This window comes from Prunus persica, chromosome G3 (genome assembly GCF_000346465.2).
Source record: "Prunus persica cultivar Lovell chromosome G3, Prunus_persica_NCBIv2, whole genome shotgun sequence".
Classification (NCBI taxonomy): Eukaryota; Viridiplantae; Streptophyta; class Magnoliopsida; order Rosales; family Rosaceae; genus Prunus; species Prunus persica.
Window position 1 is genome coordinate 6,604,915 of NC_034011.1, and position 14,934 is coordinate 6,619,848.

Below are 14,934 nucleotides of genomic sequence, written 5' to 3' on the forward strand. Positions count from 1 at the left end.
TTATATATATATATATATATATATTTGGTTATTAACCATATGGGTGAATTTTAAGGTAATGCAAAGTAAAGTAGTTCTTAACCATTTGTCGATTTCAGCTTTTTATTTATTTTGTTTTTTTTGAATAAGAGACTGTTCGGAGGATGTTGAGACCAAGCAAACAAGAAACGAATAAGGGAACAAGGTAGGGGAAAGAAAAAGTAAGGAATTAAAAGAAAATAAAACAAACAAGTAGGAAAGAGATAAATTCTATTTCTTGTTGTCGTCGTGGTGCCTGAATTGACTTACAAGCGTTCTTCATCAGCCTCAATATTATAAAACTAGCTAGGGAGAAATGAGAATGCCTACAACACTACCTTGCTATCATTTGCATTAAAAGATTTCTTCCTTTTCCCTTTCCTTTTTCTTCCACTAGAAATCCATTTCTAGAGCAAACAATGGCTGAAGCACTCATTTCCGCGCTCCTAGAACAGTTGGGCTCAATCATCCGAAAACAGGTAGAACAAGAGGTCAGACTCGTTGTGGGCGTTGAGAAAGAAGTGGCAAAACTCTCCCACAATTTCAAAGCTATTCAAGTTGTGCTCGAGGATGCAGAGGAGAGGCAAGTGAAGGAGCTGAACGTGAAATACTGGCTGGAGAGGTTGAAGGATGTATCCTACGAGATGGACGACGTGTTGGACTTGTGGAGTACTGAAATCCTAAAACAACAAATTCAGCAACAAGAAAAAGCTGCTGGTAATGCTGGTAGTACTAGTACTACCAAGAAGGTACGTTTCTGCATTCCTGCCCCTTGGTTTTGTTTTGGCCGTCAAGTAGTTCTTCGTCATGACATTGCTGTGAAGATAAAAGAACTAAATGAAAGATTAGCTCTGATTGCTAGTGAAAGACAAAAGTATGACTTCCAATACACGAAAAGAGGAATTTAACAAATTGTACGACAAAAAAGTTCTTCTTTCGTTGGCAAGACATTTGGTCGAGTCGACGAAAAGGACAAAGTAGTAGAAAAGTTGGTGAGTGGCAGTGGTCAAGGAGGTGAGACCTGCCTTGTCATCCCTATTACAGGGATGGGAGGGATTGGCAAGACAACTCTTGCCCAACTTGCCTATAATGATGAAAAGGTTCAAGCTCATTTCAACACTAGAATATGGGTTTGTGTCTCAGTTCCTTTTGATGAGATCAAAATTGCTAAAGCCATCATTGAGGGTCTGAAAAAAGAGACCCCAGCTTCAAATGAGTTGCAAACTCTAAAGTCCATTATACATGAGTCCGTTAAGGGCAAGAAGTTCCGTCTTGTCCTAGATGATGTGTGGAACCAAGACTATAGAAAGTGGGAACAATTAAAGCTACCTTTACAAAATGGGGCTGTGGGTAGTAGAATATTGGTGACCACACGAAAAGAGGAAGTTGCGAGGATGGTGGGAGCACATCATATGGTCAATTTGGAGGTGTTGAGTGAAGAAAATTGTTGGGCATTGTTCTATCACATTGCACTGGCAAATAGAGAAAAAAATGAGTCTAAAGTGTTAGAATTTGTTGGTAAAGAAATTGTCAAAAAGTGTAAGGGCCTGCCCCTTCTTGCAAAGACAATGGGTGGTCTCATGTGCTACAAGAAAACGAAGAAAGAATGGGAAGACGTTTTGAATAGTAAGATATGGAAGTTAGATGTGGTTGAGGAACAAGTTTTCCAACCACTGTTACTAAGTTATTATGATTTGGCCCCGGCAATCAAACGTTGTCTATTGTATTGTGTCATTTTCCCAAAAAATTATGAGATTGCTAAAAATGAGTTGATTGAATTGTGGATGTCTCAAAATTATCTTAATTCAATTGAAAACAAAGAAAAAGAAGTGGTAGGCAAAATATACTTTGATAACTTAGTAACACGCTCTTTCTTTCAAGAATTTAAGGAAGATGAACTTGGAAATATAATGGGGTGCAAGATGCATGATGTTGTGCATGACTTTCTACAATTTCTAACTAAGAATGAATGCTTAGTTTTGGAGTCTGAGGGTGGTAATAATAAGAGAATAATGGAGTTTGATGGATATAAGAAGGTTTGTCATTTGACATTAATGTTTGCACCTGAAGGTCCACTAATTCCGAGTTCCTTGTGCAACTGCAAGAATTTACGGACTCTTGCAACTTTTGATTCAAAGATTACTAGTTTTGGTCGAGAGTTAATTTCACAAGTAAAATGCCTTAGAACGTTGAATCTAAGTCATAACTCCTTGAAAGAAGTTCCAAATGAGGTTGGAGAATTGGTACATTTGAGGTATCTTGATTTGTCTGAAAATTTTGATTTGATGAAATTGCCAGACACCATGTGTAATTTAATCAATCTGCAAACCTTGAGACTCATTAGGTGCTGGGCACTTAAAAGATTACCTGAAGGCATGGGAAAGCTGATTAACTTGCAGCATCTTCATGTTATGGGTTGTGTTGATCTAAAGTTGCCCAAGGGGATTGCAAGGTTAACAAGTCTACAAACGCTAGATGAAGTACACATCCATGGCGATGATGACGTTGATAACAACAAAGAAGCATTATTCGAGCTAAGTGATTTGAGAAACATGGACCAGCTTCGTGGGAGTTTTCGTATTTGGTTTAGTACGGATCTAAAGGACGTGAGTCAGGCTGAGAAAGCGCATTTGGTGAACAAAAATTGCCTTGTCAGTTTGGAATTGAGTTTCTTTTTTGAAATGTGGCAGCCCAATCCCATCCAGGAAGAAACAATAAATGCCTTGCAACCACCTCCAAATCTGGAATCCTTATCTATCAAATTACTCATATGGCATCTGGATCCATAATGGAAGCTAAGGCTAACATAGTGGAAAAAGAGTCAAGAAATAACAAGAAGAGGAAGCACTCTGGAGAAGGCTCAAGTCAAGGGAACTCCAAGAAATCCAAGGAGTTTAAGGGAAAGTGTTTCAATTGCAATAAGCAAGGCCATCGAGCTGTGGATTGCCGAAGTAGAAATGGACAAGGCAACCAAAAGAAAAAGGGCAAGACTGAGGCACACATGACTGAAGAAGACAAGCTTTCAACTGACTTGTCAGATATTAATCTTTCTGCAGTTGTGTCTGAAGTGAACTTGGTGGGCAACACCAAGGAATGGTGGGTGGATACTGGAGCTACACGCCACATATGTTCTGAAAGGAAGATGTTTTCTACCTATGCAGCAAATGATCAAGGAGAGCCTTTATTCATGGGAAACTCCTCCACCTCCAAAATTCATGGCCAAGGGAAAATAGTTCTAAAGATGACATCTGGAAAGGAAGTCACTCTCAATAATGTACTTCACGTCCCTGAGATCCGGAAGAACTTGGTTTCTGGATCACTGCTTAGCAAGAATGGGTTCAAACTAGTCTTTGAGTCTGATAAGTTTGTACTTACAAAGAATGGAATGTATGTGGGGAAAGGGTACCTTACTGATGGACTCTTCAAGATGAATGTAATGACTGTTGTACACAAAGTTAATAATAATAAAGTTAGTTCTGCTTATATGCTTGAGTTATCTGATTTGTGGCATGGAAGATTAGGGCATGTTAATTATGACAAATTGCGTCAATTAATTAACATGGAACTAATACCTAAGTTTCATATTGATTTCCATAATAAATGTGAAACCTGTGTTGAAGCAAAACTAACTAGATCATCATTCCAGTCTATAGAAAGAAGTACAGAACCTCTAGAATTAATTCACAGTGATATTTGTGACTTGAAATTTGTACAAACTAGAGGTGGTAAAAAGTATTTTATTACTTTTATTGATGATTGTACAAGATATTGTCAAGTATATTTGCTAAGAAGCAAAGATGAGGCCATAGAAATGTTCAAACATTATAAAAGTGAAGTTGAGAATCAACTTAGCAGGAAAATAAAGATATTAAGAAGTGATAGAGGTGGTGAATATGAATCACCTTTTGGTGAGTTTTGTTCCCAACAAGGAATTATTCACCAAACTACTGCCCCATACTCACCTCAGCAAAATGGTATTGCTGAACGCAAAAATCGTACTTTAAAAGAAATGATGAATGCGTTGCTAGTAAGTTCTGGAGCACCCCAGAATTTGTGGGGGGAAGCTTTACTTTCTGCTAATTACATTCTCAACAAATTGCCTCATAAAAAGTTAGACAAAACACCTTATGAGTTATGGAAAGGTCACAAGCCTTCCTATAAATACTTGAAAGTGTGGGGGTGTCTAGCTAAAGTTGCGGTTCCAACCCCTAAAAAGGTTAAGATAGGACCCAAAACTATTGACTGTATATTTATCGGTTATGCCATTAACAGTAGTGCATATCGTTTCCTTGTACACAAATCTGATATATTAGATGTACATGTGAATACGATTATTGAATCAAGGAATGTATCTTTCTTTGAAAATGTATTTCCTTATAAGGATGCACAAGAAAGAAATACACTTAAAAGAACCTTAGATGCTGTTAATAGCGATAACCAAGAAAGTCATCAAGAAAATATAGACCAAGAGACTGCAGAACCAGAACCTGGATATGAACCCAGGCGTAGTAAGAGAGCTAAGACAACCAAATCCTTTGGTCCTGAGTTTCTAACTTATTTGTTAGAAAATGAGCCTCAAACTTACAAAGAAGCCATGACTTCTCCTGAAGCTCTTTTATGGAAAGAGGCTATTAATGCCGAAGTTGAATCCATCATGCAGAATCACACTTGGGAACTTGTGGATCTTCCTCCTGGAAATAAACCATTGGGTTATAAATGGATTTTTAAGAGAAAGATGAAAGCTGATGGATCAATTGACAAATATAAGGCAAGGCTTGTTGTCAAAGGTTATAAACAAAAAGAAGGATTGGATTATTTTGACACATATTCACCAGTTGCGAGAATAACATCAATAAGAACGTTAATTGCAATTGCAGCATTGCATAACCTTGAGATACATCAAATGGATGTGAAAACGGCCTTTCTAAATGGTGATTTAGATGGAACAACCTGAAGGGTTTATTGTTCCTGGACAAGAAAAGAAAGTATGTAAGCTTGTTAAGTCCTTGTACGGGTTAAAGCAAGCACCAAAACAATGGCATCTGAAATTTGACAATGCATTAATGTCAAATGGTTTCAAGATCAATGAGTGTGATAAATGTGTTTATATGAAAAGCACTCAAGATGGTTTTGTCATTATTTGTCTTTATGTTGATGATATGTTAATTATTGGTAGCAATATTGGGATGATTAAATCTACCAAGAAAATGTTGACCAAAACTTTTGACATGAAAGATTTGGGAGTAGCAGATGTGATTCTAGGAATTAAAATTTCTAGAACATCTGATGGACTAGTTTTATCCCAATCACATTATATTGAGAAAATACTTGCGAAGTTTAGCAAGTATGATACTAGTCCAGTAAGAACTCCTTATGATCCAAGTCTTAATCTTGTGAAGAATATAGGTCATGGTGTATCACAAATAGAATATGCTCGTATTATTGGTAGTCTCATGTATCTTACGAATTGCACAAGGCCTGATATAGCTTACTCTGTTAATAAATTAAGCAGATACACTAGTAATCCTGGAAGGGATCATTGGAAAGCTATAGTCAGAGTTCTAAGATACTTAAGATACACCAAAAATGTTGGATTGCATTATACAAGATATCCAGCTGTACTTGAAGGATATAGTGATGCTAATTGGATATCTGATACTAAAGACTCCAATTCTACAAGTGGATATGTCTTTACAATTGGAGGTGCAGCTATATCATGGAGATCTACTAAGCAAACTATTATAGCTAGATCTACTATGGAATCTGAGTTCATAGCATTAGATAAAGCTGGTGAGGAAGCTGAATGGCTACGTAATTTCTTAGAAGTTATTCCATGTTGGCCAAAACCTGTGCCTGCTATATGTATACATTGTGATAGTCAATCTACAATTGCAAGGGCACAAAACAATATGTACAACGGCAAGTCTCGACATATACGTCGAAGACACAACACCGTTAAGCAACTGCTCTCCAGTGGAATAATTACCATTGACTACATAAAGTCAAGAGATAATTTGGCGGATCCATTTACTAAAGGTTTGAACGGAGAACAAGTTTATAGATCATCGAGGGGAATGGGGTTAAAGCCCATGTCAAATGAGTAGTCATAGTGGAAACCCAACCTAGTTGACTGGAGATCCCAAGATCTAGGTTCAAAAGGGACAACTAAATTATGATAACTCAAAAATAACACTGCAGAGATATATTCTCCTACCCATATCCTATGATGATACAGTGTTGTATGAAATGTGTTTAGGTTAAGCTATGCTTTTAATGATTCCTATACCTTGATTATCCGAGTAAGATATGAGAGGATATTACCAATAGGAAATCACCTATATAAGTGTGAAATAGGGCCGTTTCCATGAGAATTTTTAGGGCTAAATTCTCTAAAGCACTTATGAATGCCAGGAGTTGCTCAGGGCCAAAACGGGCACAACCGATCGAACCAGATATGTCTAGAAGGGTATTGTGTGAGTATTATTGTCTGGGTTTACACAAACGGCTGAACAGTTCAAGACATCACGTTCACTGATTAGCCAAGTAAATCCGATAGTACTTCACTATGGAAGGTTCAAAGCCAAAAGCTACCTATCCAGATGCCATATTCTTCTAATAGGAACTCTCTCTAAGTCTGCATTATCATTTGCATATTGTTGAAACTAATTTCCATTCATGTGGGGGATTGTGAGAAATTTAATATTATATTTAATATTAATTTTCTATTTGAATGGAAATTAATAAAATCCATTGGGTTAAAGACATGACCCTTGGGTAAAGACATCTTCAATTGGGGGGTGACAACTCTTCAAACTAAGGGATACATTGTTTGGGGTGACAACTCTTCAAGACCAAAAGATGCACTGTTTGCCTTTTCTGATTGGGATACCTTTTTGGAAAGGGTATTTCATCATCTATAAATAGAGCAATCCTCCTGCAGTTTTATTAATTCAATCAATTCTCTAGATACATACTTTCATATATAGAGAGCATTAGAGTTTGCATAAAGAGAGTTTCCTGCATAATTTTGGTTCAAAGTTCCTTGTGAATTGCAGTGCTTCTTTCATAAGGAGGGGAGTCGTTGTATCCTGGGAGGCGAACGCTAGTGAACCATAAGCACCAGTGTGGGGCGTAATTCGTCTTAAGGTCAGAGTGTCCAACACTTGCCTCGACTCAATTAAGGTTCTTTTAATTACATACTACTGTTGTAAAAATTTGTTTTGTTTGTATTGTTTATTTGTTTATTTTATAGCAATTTAGCACTATTATTTCCTACACTAGTGATATACAAATGGCCTCGCGTGAAAAAGGTAGGAGTTGAGTTTTTGGGAATAGATGGAACAATAGAAACGAAAACATCCTCATCACCACTTATTTTATTCCCAAGTTTGAAAAGACTTGAATTCCAGCATATGCACATGTGGGGAGAGTGGGAAGGAATGACAGGGTGGAGTGAAGAAGAGGATTCTCAAAAGACAATTACAATAATGCCCTGCCTTTCTTCCTTACGAATGAATAGTTGCCCTTCGCTTAGAACACTGCCCAACTTCTTACGAAATACACCATTGAAGGAGTTGGTCATCGATGAGCACTACTCTCCAACACTTGCACAAGGTTGCCGAAAAGGCAGAGGAGAGTGGCCCAAGATTTCTCACATCCCAAACATCAAAGTTGGTTTCGAATTTGTACAAAAAGACGGAGTTTACCAAACTGATGATGATGAGATGCCAAGTGCTGCTTCCACCTCTTCTTCTGGTAATGTCTGTTAAGATTTCATTTGTTAATGTCTATCTATATTATTCATTTATCATCACATATTTTCTTCTTTTCTTTATGTTTGTTCTTTTTTTTTTAGAAATTCCATGTCTATTTATTCGAATACGAAAGAAGAAGAACAAACTAATGATGAATCCCTAATGGAGGAGGACCATGCTGCTTCCACCTCTTCGGGTAATTATTAAGATTTCTTTTTGTTAATGTCTATTTATATTATTCTTTTTTTTTTGCCAATATTTATATTATTCATTTAACATCACAAATTTTCTTCTTTTCTTTATGTTTGTTTTTTCTTTGGGAAAATTCCATGTCTATTTATTCAAATACCAAACTGATGACGGTGGGGAATATACAGTGGTTGGAGAATGTTTTTACTTTTTTTTTATATATTTTGCAAATATTTTTTAAGAGGATATATAATATATATAATTTTTTTTTAATGGTTTGAAATTCATTGGGTTATGTAGGTATTAAAACATTTCTCTAAAAATTGTCTTGGGTTATAAATCTGCCATTTTCCATAATTTTGGCCTTCTATTTATATTTAGAATACTGATTGCGTTCAACTCGGATCTTACTTTTTAGATCACAACATAAATTAAAATTCAAGAATGGATTACCTTTTTATGGTCTATTTGTCACTAACATTTAGATGTAATGAACAAAACTATAATCTATAGCCTGTTATTTCTGCCTCTATAACTTATAGGTGTTCATAGATTAAATTAGCCTATAAATGGCAATACATGTATCTGTTTTGACCATATAGATTATCTCTGCTTCTGTACAACAAACTTGCGCATGGTTTGATTCTATTAAAGTTCGGATCTTTTGGTTTCATTATGTTGTAGGTATTTAATAATTTGTGCAGTGACTGAAATTTCCTCCAGATTCGTACAATGCTTGGTGTATTTAAATTGTGGTTTATGCAAAATTCTATAATAATAGCCATTGTCTTTGTTAAAATTTTCCCATTTGTCCACACTAACACCTACCATTTTTCAAATTTGTAGCAACAGAATCAACACCCCTTAATATGATTCTATTAGAGCTTGGGTGTTTTGTCTAATTCTCTTATACCTATTTAATAAATTGTCATAGTTCTAAATTTGTCATCAATTGATTAAATAAACTGAACTTATACCTTTGTCCATCATATTAATAGAATGCTTGATGTATCTACACTGTTGTTTGTCCTGTTGATTTTTTAACTTAATTATGCGATAGTAGTTATTGCCTTCACTCAAATTTTTTCATTTATCTACGCTGACACCTGCCATTTTCTGAATTTGTACCAACAGAGTTAAAACCCCTGCAGAAGACAAAAAAGAACATAAACCACTTCTACAATAGAGCCAACAAGAGATAGATCCACTTTCAATAGACATCAAGGCAGAAAAATCCCCTTCCCCCACCAATAGCATATATGTAAAGACAAAACTGCTGATATTTTGATTGTTGCTTGGTTTATTAAAATATTGATCATATTTTAATAAACATGACAAGCAACATATAAAACATGTTATTAGTCTTGATTTTGTAACTTAAATTTGCTACATATTTTCACAACTTTGTACACATTTTATACGGTTTCAAAACCCGCAGCATCGTGATTATTATCACGATTTTGTTTTTGATTGTTGCTTGATTTTACAATTATTTGGGCTCTTTCTGAGAAAAGTACTGATGACTTCAAATCAATTATTATCACAATTTTGTTTTCATTAAATTGTAAGAGGAATGCTTTCTAGTCACACTGGCGACTGGAAAAGTTTAATCTTTAGTGTCTCCATTAGGAAAGTTTAATCTTTTTGTTACAACTTGAATTCTCCTTTTTGCCCCTATATAATGAAATTGAATACCGTAAAAGAAAATGCTAGGAGAACACATTTATACTTGATGGAAGTTGAGCTGTACATGTGTCAAAGAAGTTCTTAACCATATGGGCGAATTTTAAGGTATTCAAAGTAAAATTCACTAAAATGGTTAATAGCAGAGTATCAAAGTAGTTCTTAACCACTTGTTGATTTCAGCCCTTTATTTATTTATTTGTTTGGAGGATGCTTCGACCAGGCAAAGGAGAAAAGAATAAGGGAAGAAGAAAAGAATAAGGGAACAAGGTAGGGGAAAGAAAAAGTAAGGAATGAAAAGAAAATAAAACAAAACAAGTTAGGGAAGGGATAAATTATGTTCTTGTTGATTGGCAAGTGTGTGTTTGATGTTGTCGTGGTGCCTGAATTGCCTTACAAGCATTCTTCAGCCTCAGCATTATAAAACTAGCTGGGGAGAAATGAGAATGCCTACGACAATTCCCAACACTACATACCTTGTTATCATTTGCATTAAAAGATTTCTTCCTTTCCCTTTTCCTTTTCCTTTTTCTTCCACTAGAAATCCAATTCTAGAGCAAACAAATGGCTGAAGCACTCTTTTCCGTGCTCATAGAACAATTAGCCTCAATCATCCAAAAACAAGTACAACAAGAGGTCAGACTAGTTGTGGGTGTTGAGAAAGAAGTGGCAAAACTCACCAGCAATTTCAAAACTATTGAAGTTGTGCTCAAGAATGCAGAGGAGAGGCAGGTGAAGGAGGTAGACGTGAGACAATGGCTGGAAAGGTTGAAGGATGTATCCTACGAGATGGACGACCTGTTGGACGAGTGGAGTCCTGAAATCCTAAAACAACAAATTCAGCAACAAGAAGCTGGTAATGCTGGTAGTACTAGTACTACCAAGAAGGTATGTTTCTGCGTTCCTGCCCCTTGGTTTTGTTTTGGCCAAGTCAGTCAAGTAACTCTTCGTCGTGACATTGCTGTGAAGATAAAAGAACTAAATGAAAGATTAGCTCTGATTGCTAGTGAAAGGCAAAACTATAACTTTCAATACACGAAAAGAGAAATTGAACGACAAAAAAGTTCTTCTTTCGTTGATAAGACATTTGGTCGAGTCGATGAAAAGGATAAAGTAGTAGAAAAGTTGTTGAGTGGCAGTGGTCAAGGAGGGGCGACCTGCCTTGTCATCCCTATTATAGGGATGGGAGGGATTGGCAAGACAACTCTTGCCCAACTTGCCTATAATGATGAAAAGGTTCAAGGTCATTTCCACACTAGAATATGGGTTTGTGTCTCAGATCCTTTTGATGAGATCAAAATTGCCAAAGCCATCATTGAGGGTATGAAAAAAGAGACCCCAGCTTCAAATGAGTTGCACACTCTAAAGTCCATTATACATGAGTCCGTTAAAGGCAAGAAGTTCCTTCTTGTCCTAGATGATGTGTGGAACCAAGACTATTTAAAGTGGGAACAATTAAAGCTCCCTTTACAAAATGGGGCTGTGGGTAGTAGAATATTGGTGACCACACGAAAAGAGGAAGTTGCGAGGATGGTGGGAGTATCCACTGATATGGTCAATTTGGAGGTGTTGAGTGAAGACAATTGTTGGGCATTGTTCTATCACATTGCACTGGCTGATAGAGAAAAAAATGAGTCTAATGGGTTAGAATCTATTGGTAAACAAATTGTCAAAAAGTGTAAGGGTCTGCCCCTTGCTGCAAAGGCATTAGGTGGTCTCATGCGCTACAAGAAAATGAGGAAAGAATGGGAAGACGTTTTGAATAATGAGATATGGGAGTTAGACGGGGTTGAGGAACAAGTTTTCCAACCACTATTACTAAGTTATTATGATTTGGCCCCGGCAATCAAACGTTGTCTTTTGTATTGTGTTATTTTTCCAAAAGATTATAACATTGTCAAAGATGAGTTGATTGAGTTGTGGATGTCACAAAATTATCTTAATTCAATTGGAAACAAAGAAAAAGAAGCGGTAGGCGAAATGTACTTTGATAACTTAGTAATGCGCTCTTTCTTTCAAGAATTTGAGAAAGATAATCTTGGTAATATAACGGGGTGCAAGATGCATGATGTTGTGCATGACTTTCTACAATTTCTAACTAAGAATGAATGCTTAGTTTTGGAGGCTGAGGATGGTAACAATAAGAGAATAATGGAGTTTGATGGATATAAGAAGGTTCGTCATTTGACATTAATGTTTGCACCCAACGGTCCACTAATTCCAAGTTCCTTGTGCAACTGCAAGAATTTATGGACTCTTGCAACTTTTGATTCAAAGATTACTAGTTTTGGTCGAGAGTTAATTTCACAAGTAAAATGCCTTAGAATGTTGAATTTGAGTCATAACTCCTTGAAAGAAGTTCCAAATAAGGTTGGAGAATTGGCACATTTGAGGTATCTTGATTTGTCTTATAATCATGATTTGATGAAATTGCCAGACACTAATTTAATCAATCTGCAAACCTTGAGACTCATTTACTGCTGGGCACTTGAAATATTACCTGAAGGCATGGGAAAGCTGATTAACTTGCAGCATCTTCATGTTATGGGTTGTGTTGATCTAAAATTGCCCAAGGGGATTGCAAGGTTAAAAAGTCTACGAATGCTAGACGTAGTTTACATCCACGGCAACGATGACGTTGATAACAACAAAGAAGCATTATTCGAGTTAAGTGATTTGAGAAACATGGACCAGCTTCGTGGGAGTTTTTGTATTTGGTTTGGTACGGATCTAAAGGACGTGAGGCAGGCCGAGAAAGGGCATTTGGTGAACAAAAATTGCCTTGTCAGTCTGAAATTGAGTTTCTTCTCTGACACGTGGCAGCCCAAACCCATCCAGGAAGAAACAATGAATGCCTTACAACCACCTCCAAATCTGGAATCCTTATTTATTGAAGGCTACTGTGGCACCACACTTCGGCCCCATTGGATGACGTCGTTAAACAAATTGAGAAGCCTTACCCTTCAATATTGCCACTTCGTTGAGTGTGTGCCTCCTTTGGGGAGATTGGAGTCCCTTGAAGTACTAGTGATATACAAATGGCCTCGCGTGAAAAAGGTAGGAGTTGAGTTTTTGGGAATAGATGGAACAATAGAAACGCAAACATCCTCATCACCACTGATTTTATTCCCAAATTTGAAAACACTTTTATTCGACTCTTTGTATACTTGGGAAGAGTGGGAAGGAATGACAGGGTGGAGTGAAGAAGGGGATTCTCAGAATACAATTACAATAATGCCCTGCCTTTCTTCCTTACTAATTTATGATTGCGGAGTACTAAGAACGCTGCCCAACTTCTTACGAAATACACCACTGAAGAAGTTGGTCATCGATGAGAACTACTATCCAACACTTGCACAAGGTTGCCGAAAAGAAGGAGGAGAGTGGCCCAAGATTTCTCACATCCCAAACATCAAAGTTGGTAAAGAATTTGTACAAAAAGACGGAGTTTACCAAATTGATGATGATGAGATGCCAAGTGTTGCTTCCACATCTTCTTCTGGTAATGTCTATCTATATTATTCATTTATCATCACAAATTTTCTTCTTTTCTTTATGTTTGTTTTTTTCTTTGGGAAATTCCAAACTGATGACGAAAAAAACTTTTGAATTTAGCTTTTAAAAAACTCACATGCTGTGGGGGCAAAGTAAAGACAGATATAAAGTTGTTGGAGATTTTTTTTAATTTTTAATTTTTATATATATATTGCAAATATTTTTTTAAGAGGATTATAATATAATATAATATATATATTTTTAATGGTTTGAAATTCATTGGGTTATGTAGGTATTAAAAAATTTCTCAAAAATTGTCTCGGGCTAGGCCTGGCCCTACCTGGCCAGGCCTTGATCCGTGCCAACGACCCCCATTTCCAAATTCTAGGTATGTACTCTACTGCTTATACGACGAATGTTGTGCATAAATTTTATCTGTCATCTACACTTACTGAAGCTGAAGAAGATTTTGATTTTCTTATGTCAGCCGTTGAAGGTATTTTCTGGCATGCAAAGAGGAAAGTCTCATTTGAATTCACACTTTGAAGATAATCTTGTTGGAAGTGTGTACGTTGTCCAGTGCAGTAGGGAAAATAATTATAATATCTTATATGTATGTATAGGCAATAATTCAATCATGAACTCTGTTGAGGTGTTTTATTATATTATGATCTATGTTGAGATGTTGTTATATATCACTCTCATCTACAATATCAGATAATATGTACAGTATACCCAATAATTCAATCATCAACTCTTGATAGTCTAAACTACTCAAATTTATGAGTAAAGGAATCGAACTCGGGCTCAAAGGGGTTGACACATTTTTCATCGTTGACTGGCTACATTTGGCTAATGCTACTGGCTTTTATATCTAATTTTCATGTGTTAAACATTAGGGTTCTTTAGTTTTAACCCATAAAAAACTTAACTAATTTGGAAGAAAGATACTGAATTTTGCTTAATTAATATAAAACCAAAGCCACCTAATTTTACCAAAAGGACATCCAACAACCCTAAAATTACTACATGTGCCATTGTGCTTAACTGTCAAATACAGTTTATTTAATTATAAACCAAAACTTAAAACTGTCAAAACGACATAACATTCCCACAAAACACAACACAAAATGACACTACTCAAATTTAATCACTTCAAAAACTGGTTTCGCGCAACCTTTCATATCCCACTCCAAAAACGCAACCGACGAGCAGAAACGAAGACGACGAGCAACGGCGACGGCGACGACGAGCAACGACTACCGACGACGAGCAACGACCACCGACGACGACCGAAGCTAAACCGTAAGAAAATGAATCAGTACTATCTTCGATTTTAGGTTTTACACCGACGAAGGTTTCAGTACTGTTTCTTCCTTTTGTTTTCTGGTTGTTTGTCTTCGATTTTGACCAGAAACTGCAATGCAGTTTCTGGTTCCATAATTCAATTTCAGAGTGCTTTTTGCTAGGGTTTATGGGAATGTTATAACTGCTCATGAAGTTAAATGTGTTTTGATATTAGTTTTAGTACTTTGCCTTTTGTTTTCTGGTTGTTTGTCTTCGATTTTGACCAGAAACTGCATTGCAGTTTCTGGTTCCATAATTCAATTTCAGAGTGCTTTTTGCTAGGGTTTATGGGAATGTTATAACTGCTCATGAAGTTAAATGTGTTTTGATATTAGTTTTTGCTACTGTTTTTGCCTTTTGTTTTCTGGTTGTTTGTAGAAATGGAAACTGCAACGCAGTTTCTGTTTTATCCTATGCAGTTCCAACTTCAGAGTGCTTTTTGCTGGTT

At 36.4% G+C, this 14,934-nt stretch overlaps 2 protein-coding genes across 2 annotated transcripts; both read left to right on the forward strand.

Annotated features, from left to right (window-relative positions):
* On the forward strand, positions 438 to 2,807 carry LOC18781979 (putative disease resistance protein RGA3). Its single transcript, XM_020559336.1, has 2 exons — positions 438 to 767; positions 966 to 2,807. The coding sequence occupies exons 1-2, from the start codon at positions 438 to 440 to the stop codon at positions 2,805 to 2,807; spliced, it is 2,172 nt and encodes a 723-aa protein (XP_020414925.1).
* Positions 10,209 to 14,006, forward strand: LOC18784087 (putative disease resistance protein RGA3). The gene is made up of 3 exons (XM_020559337.1): positions 10,209 to 13,146; positions 13,432 to 13,527; positions 13,627 to 14,006. Exons 1-3 carry the CDS (start codon positions 10,209 to 10,211, stop codon positions 13,683 to 13,685), a joined length of 3,093 nt encoding a protein of 1,030 aa, XP_020414926.1. The 3' UTR covers positions 13,686 to 14,006.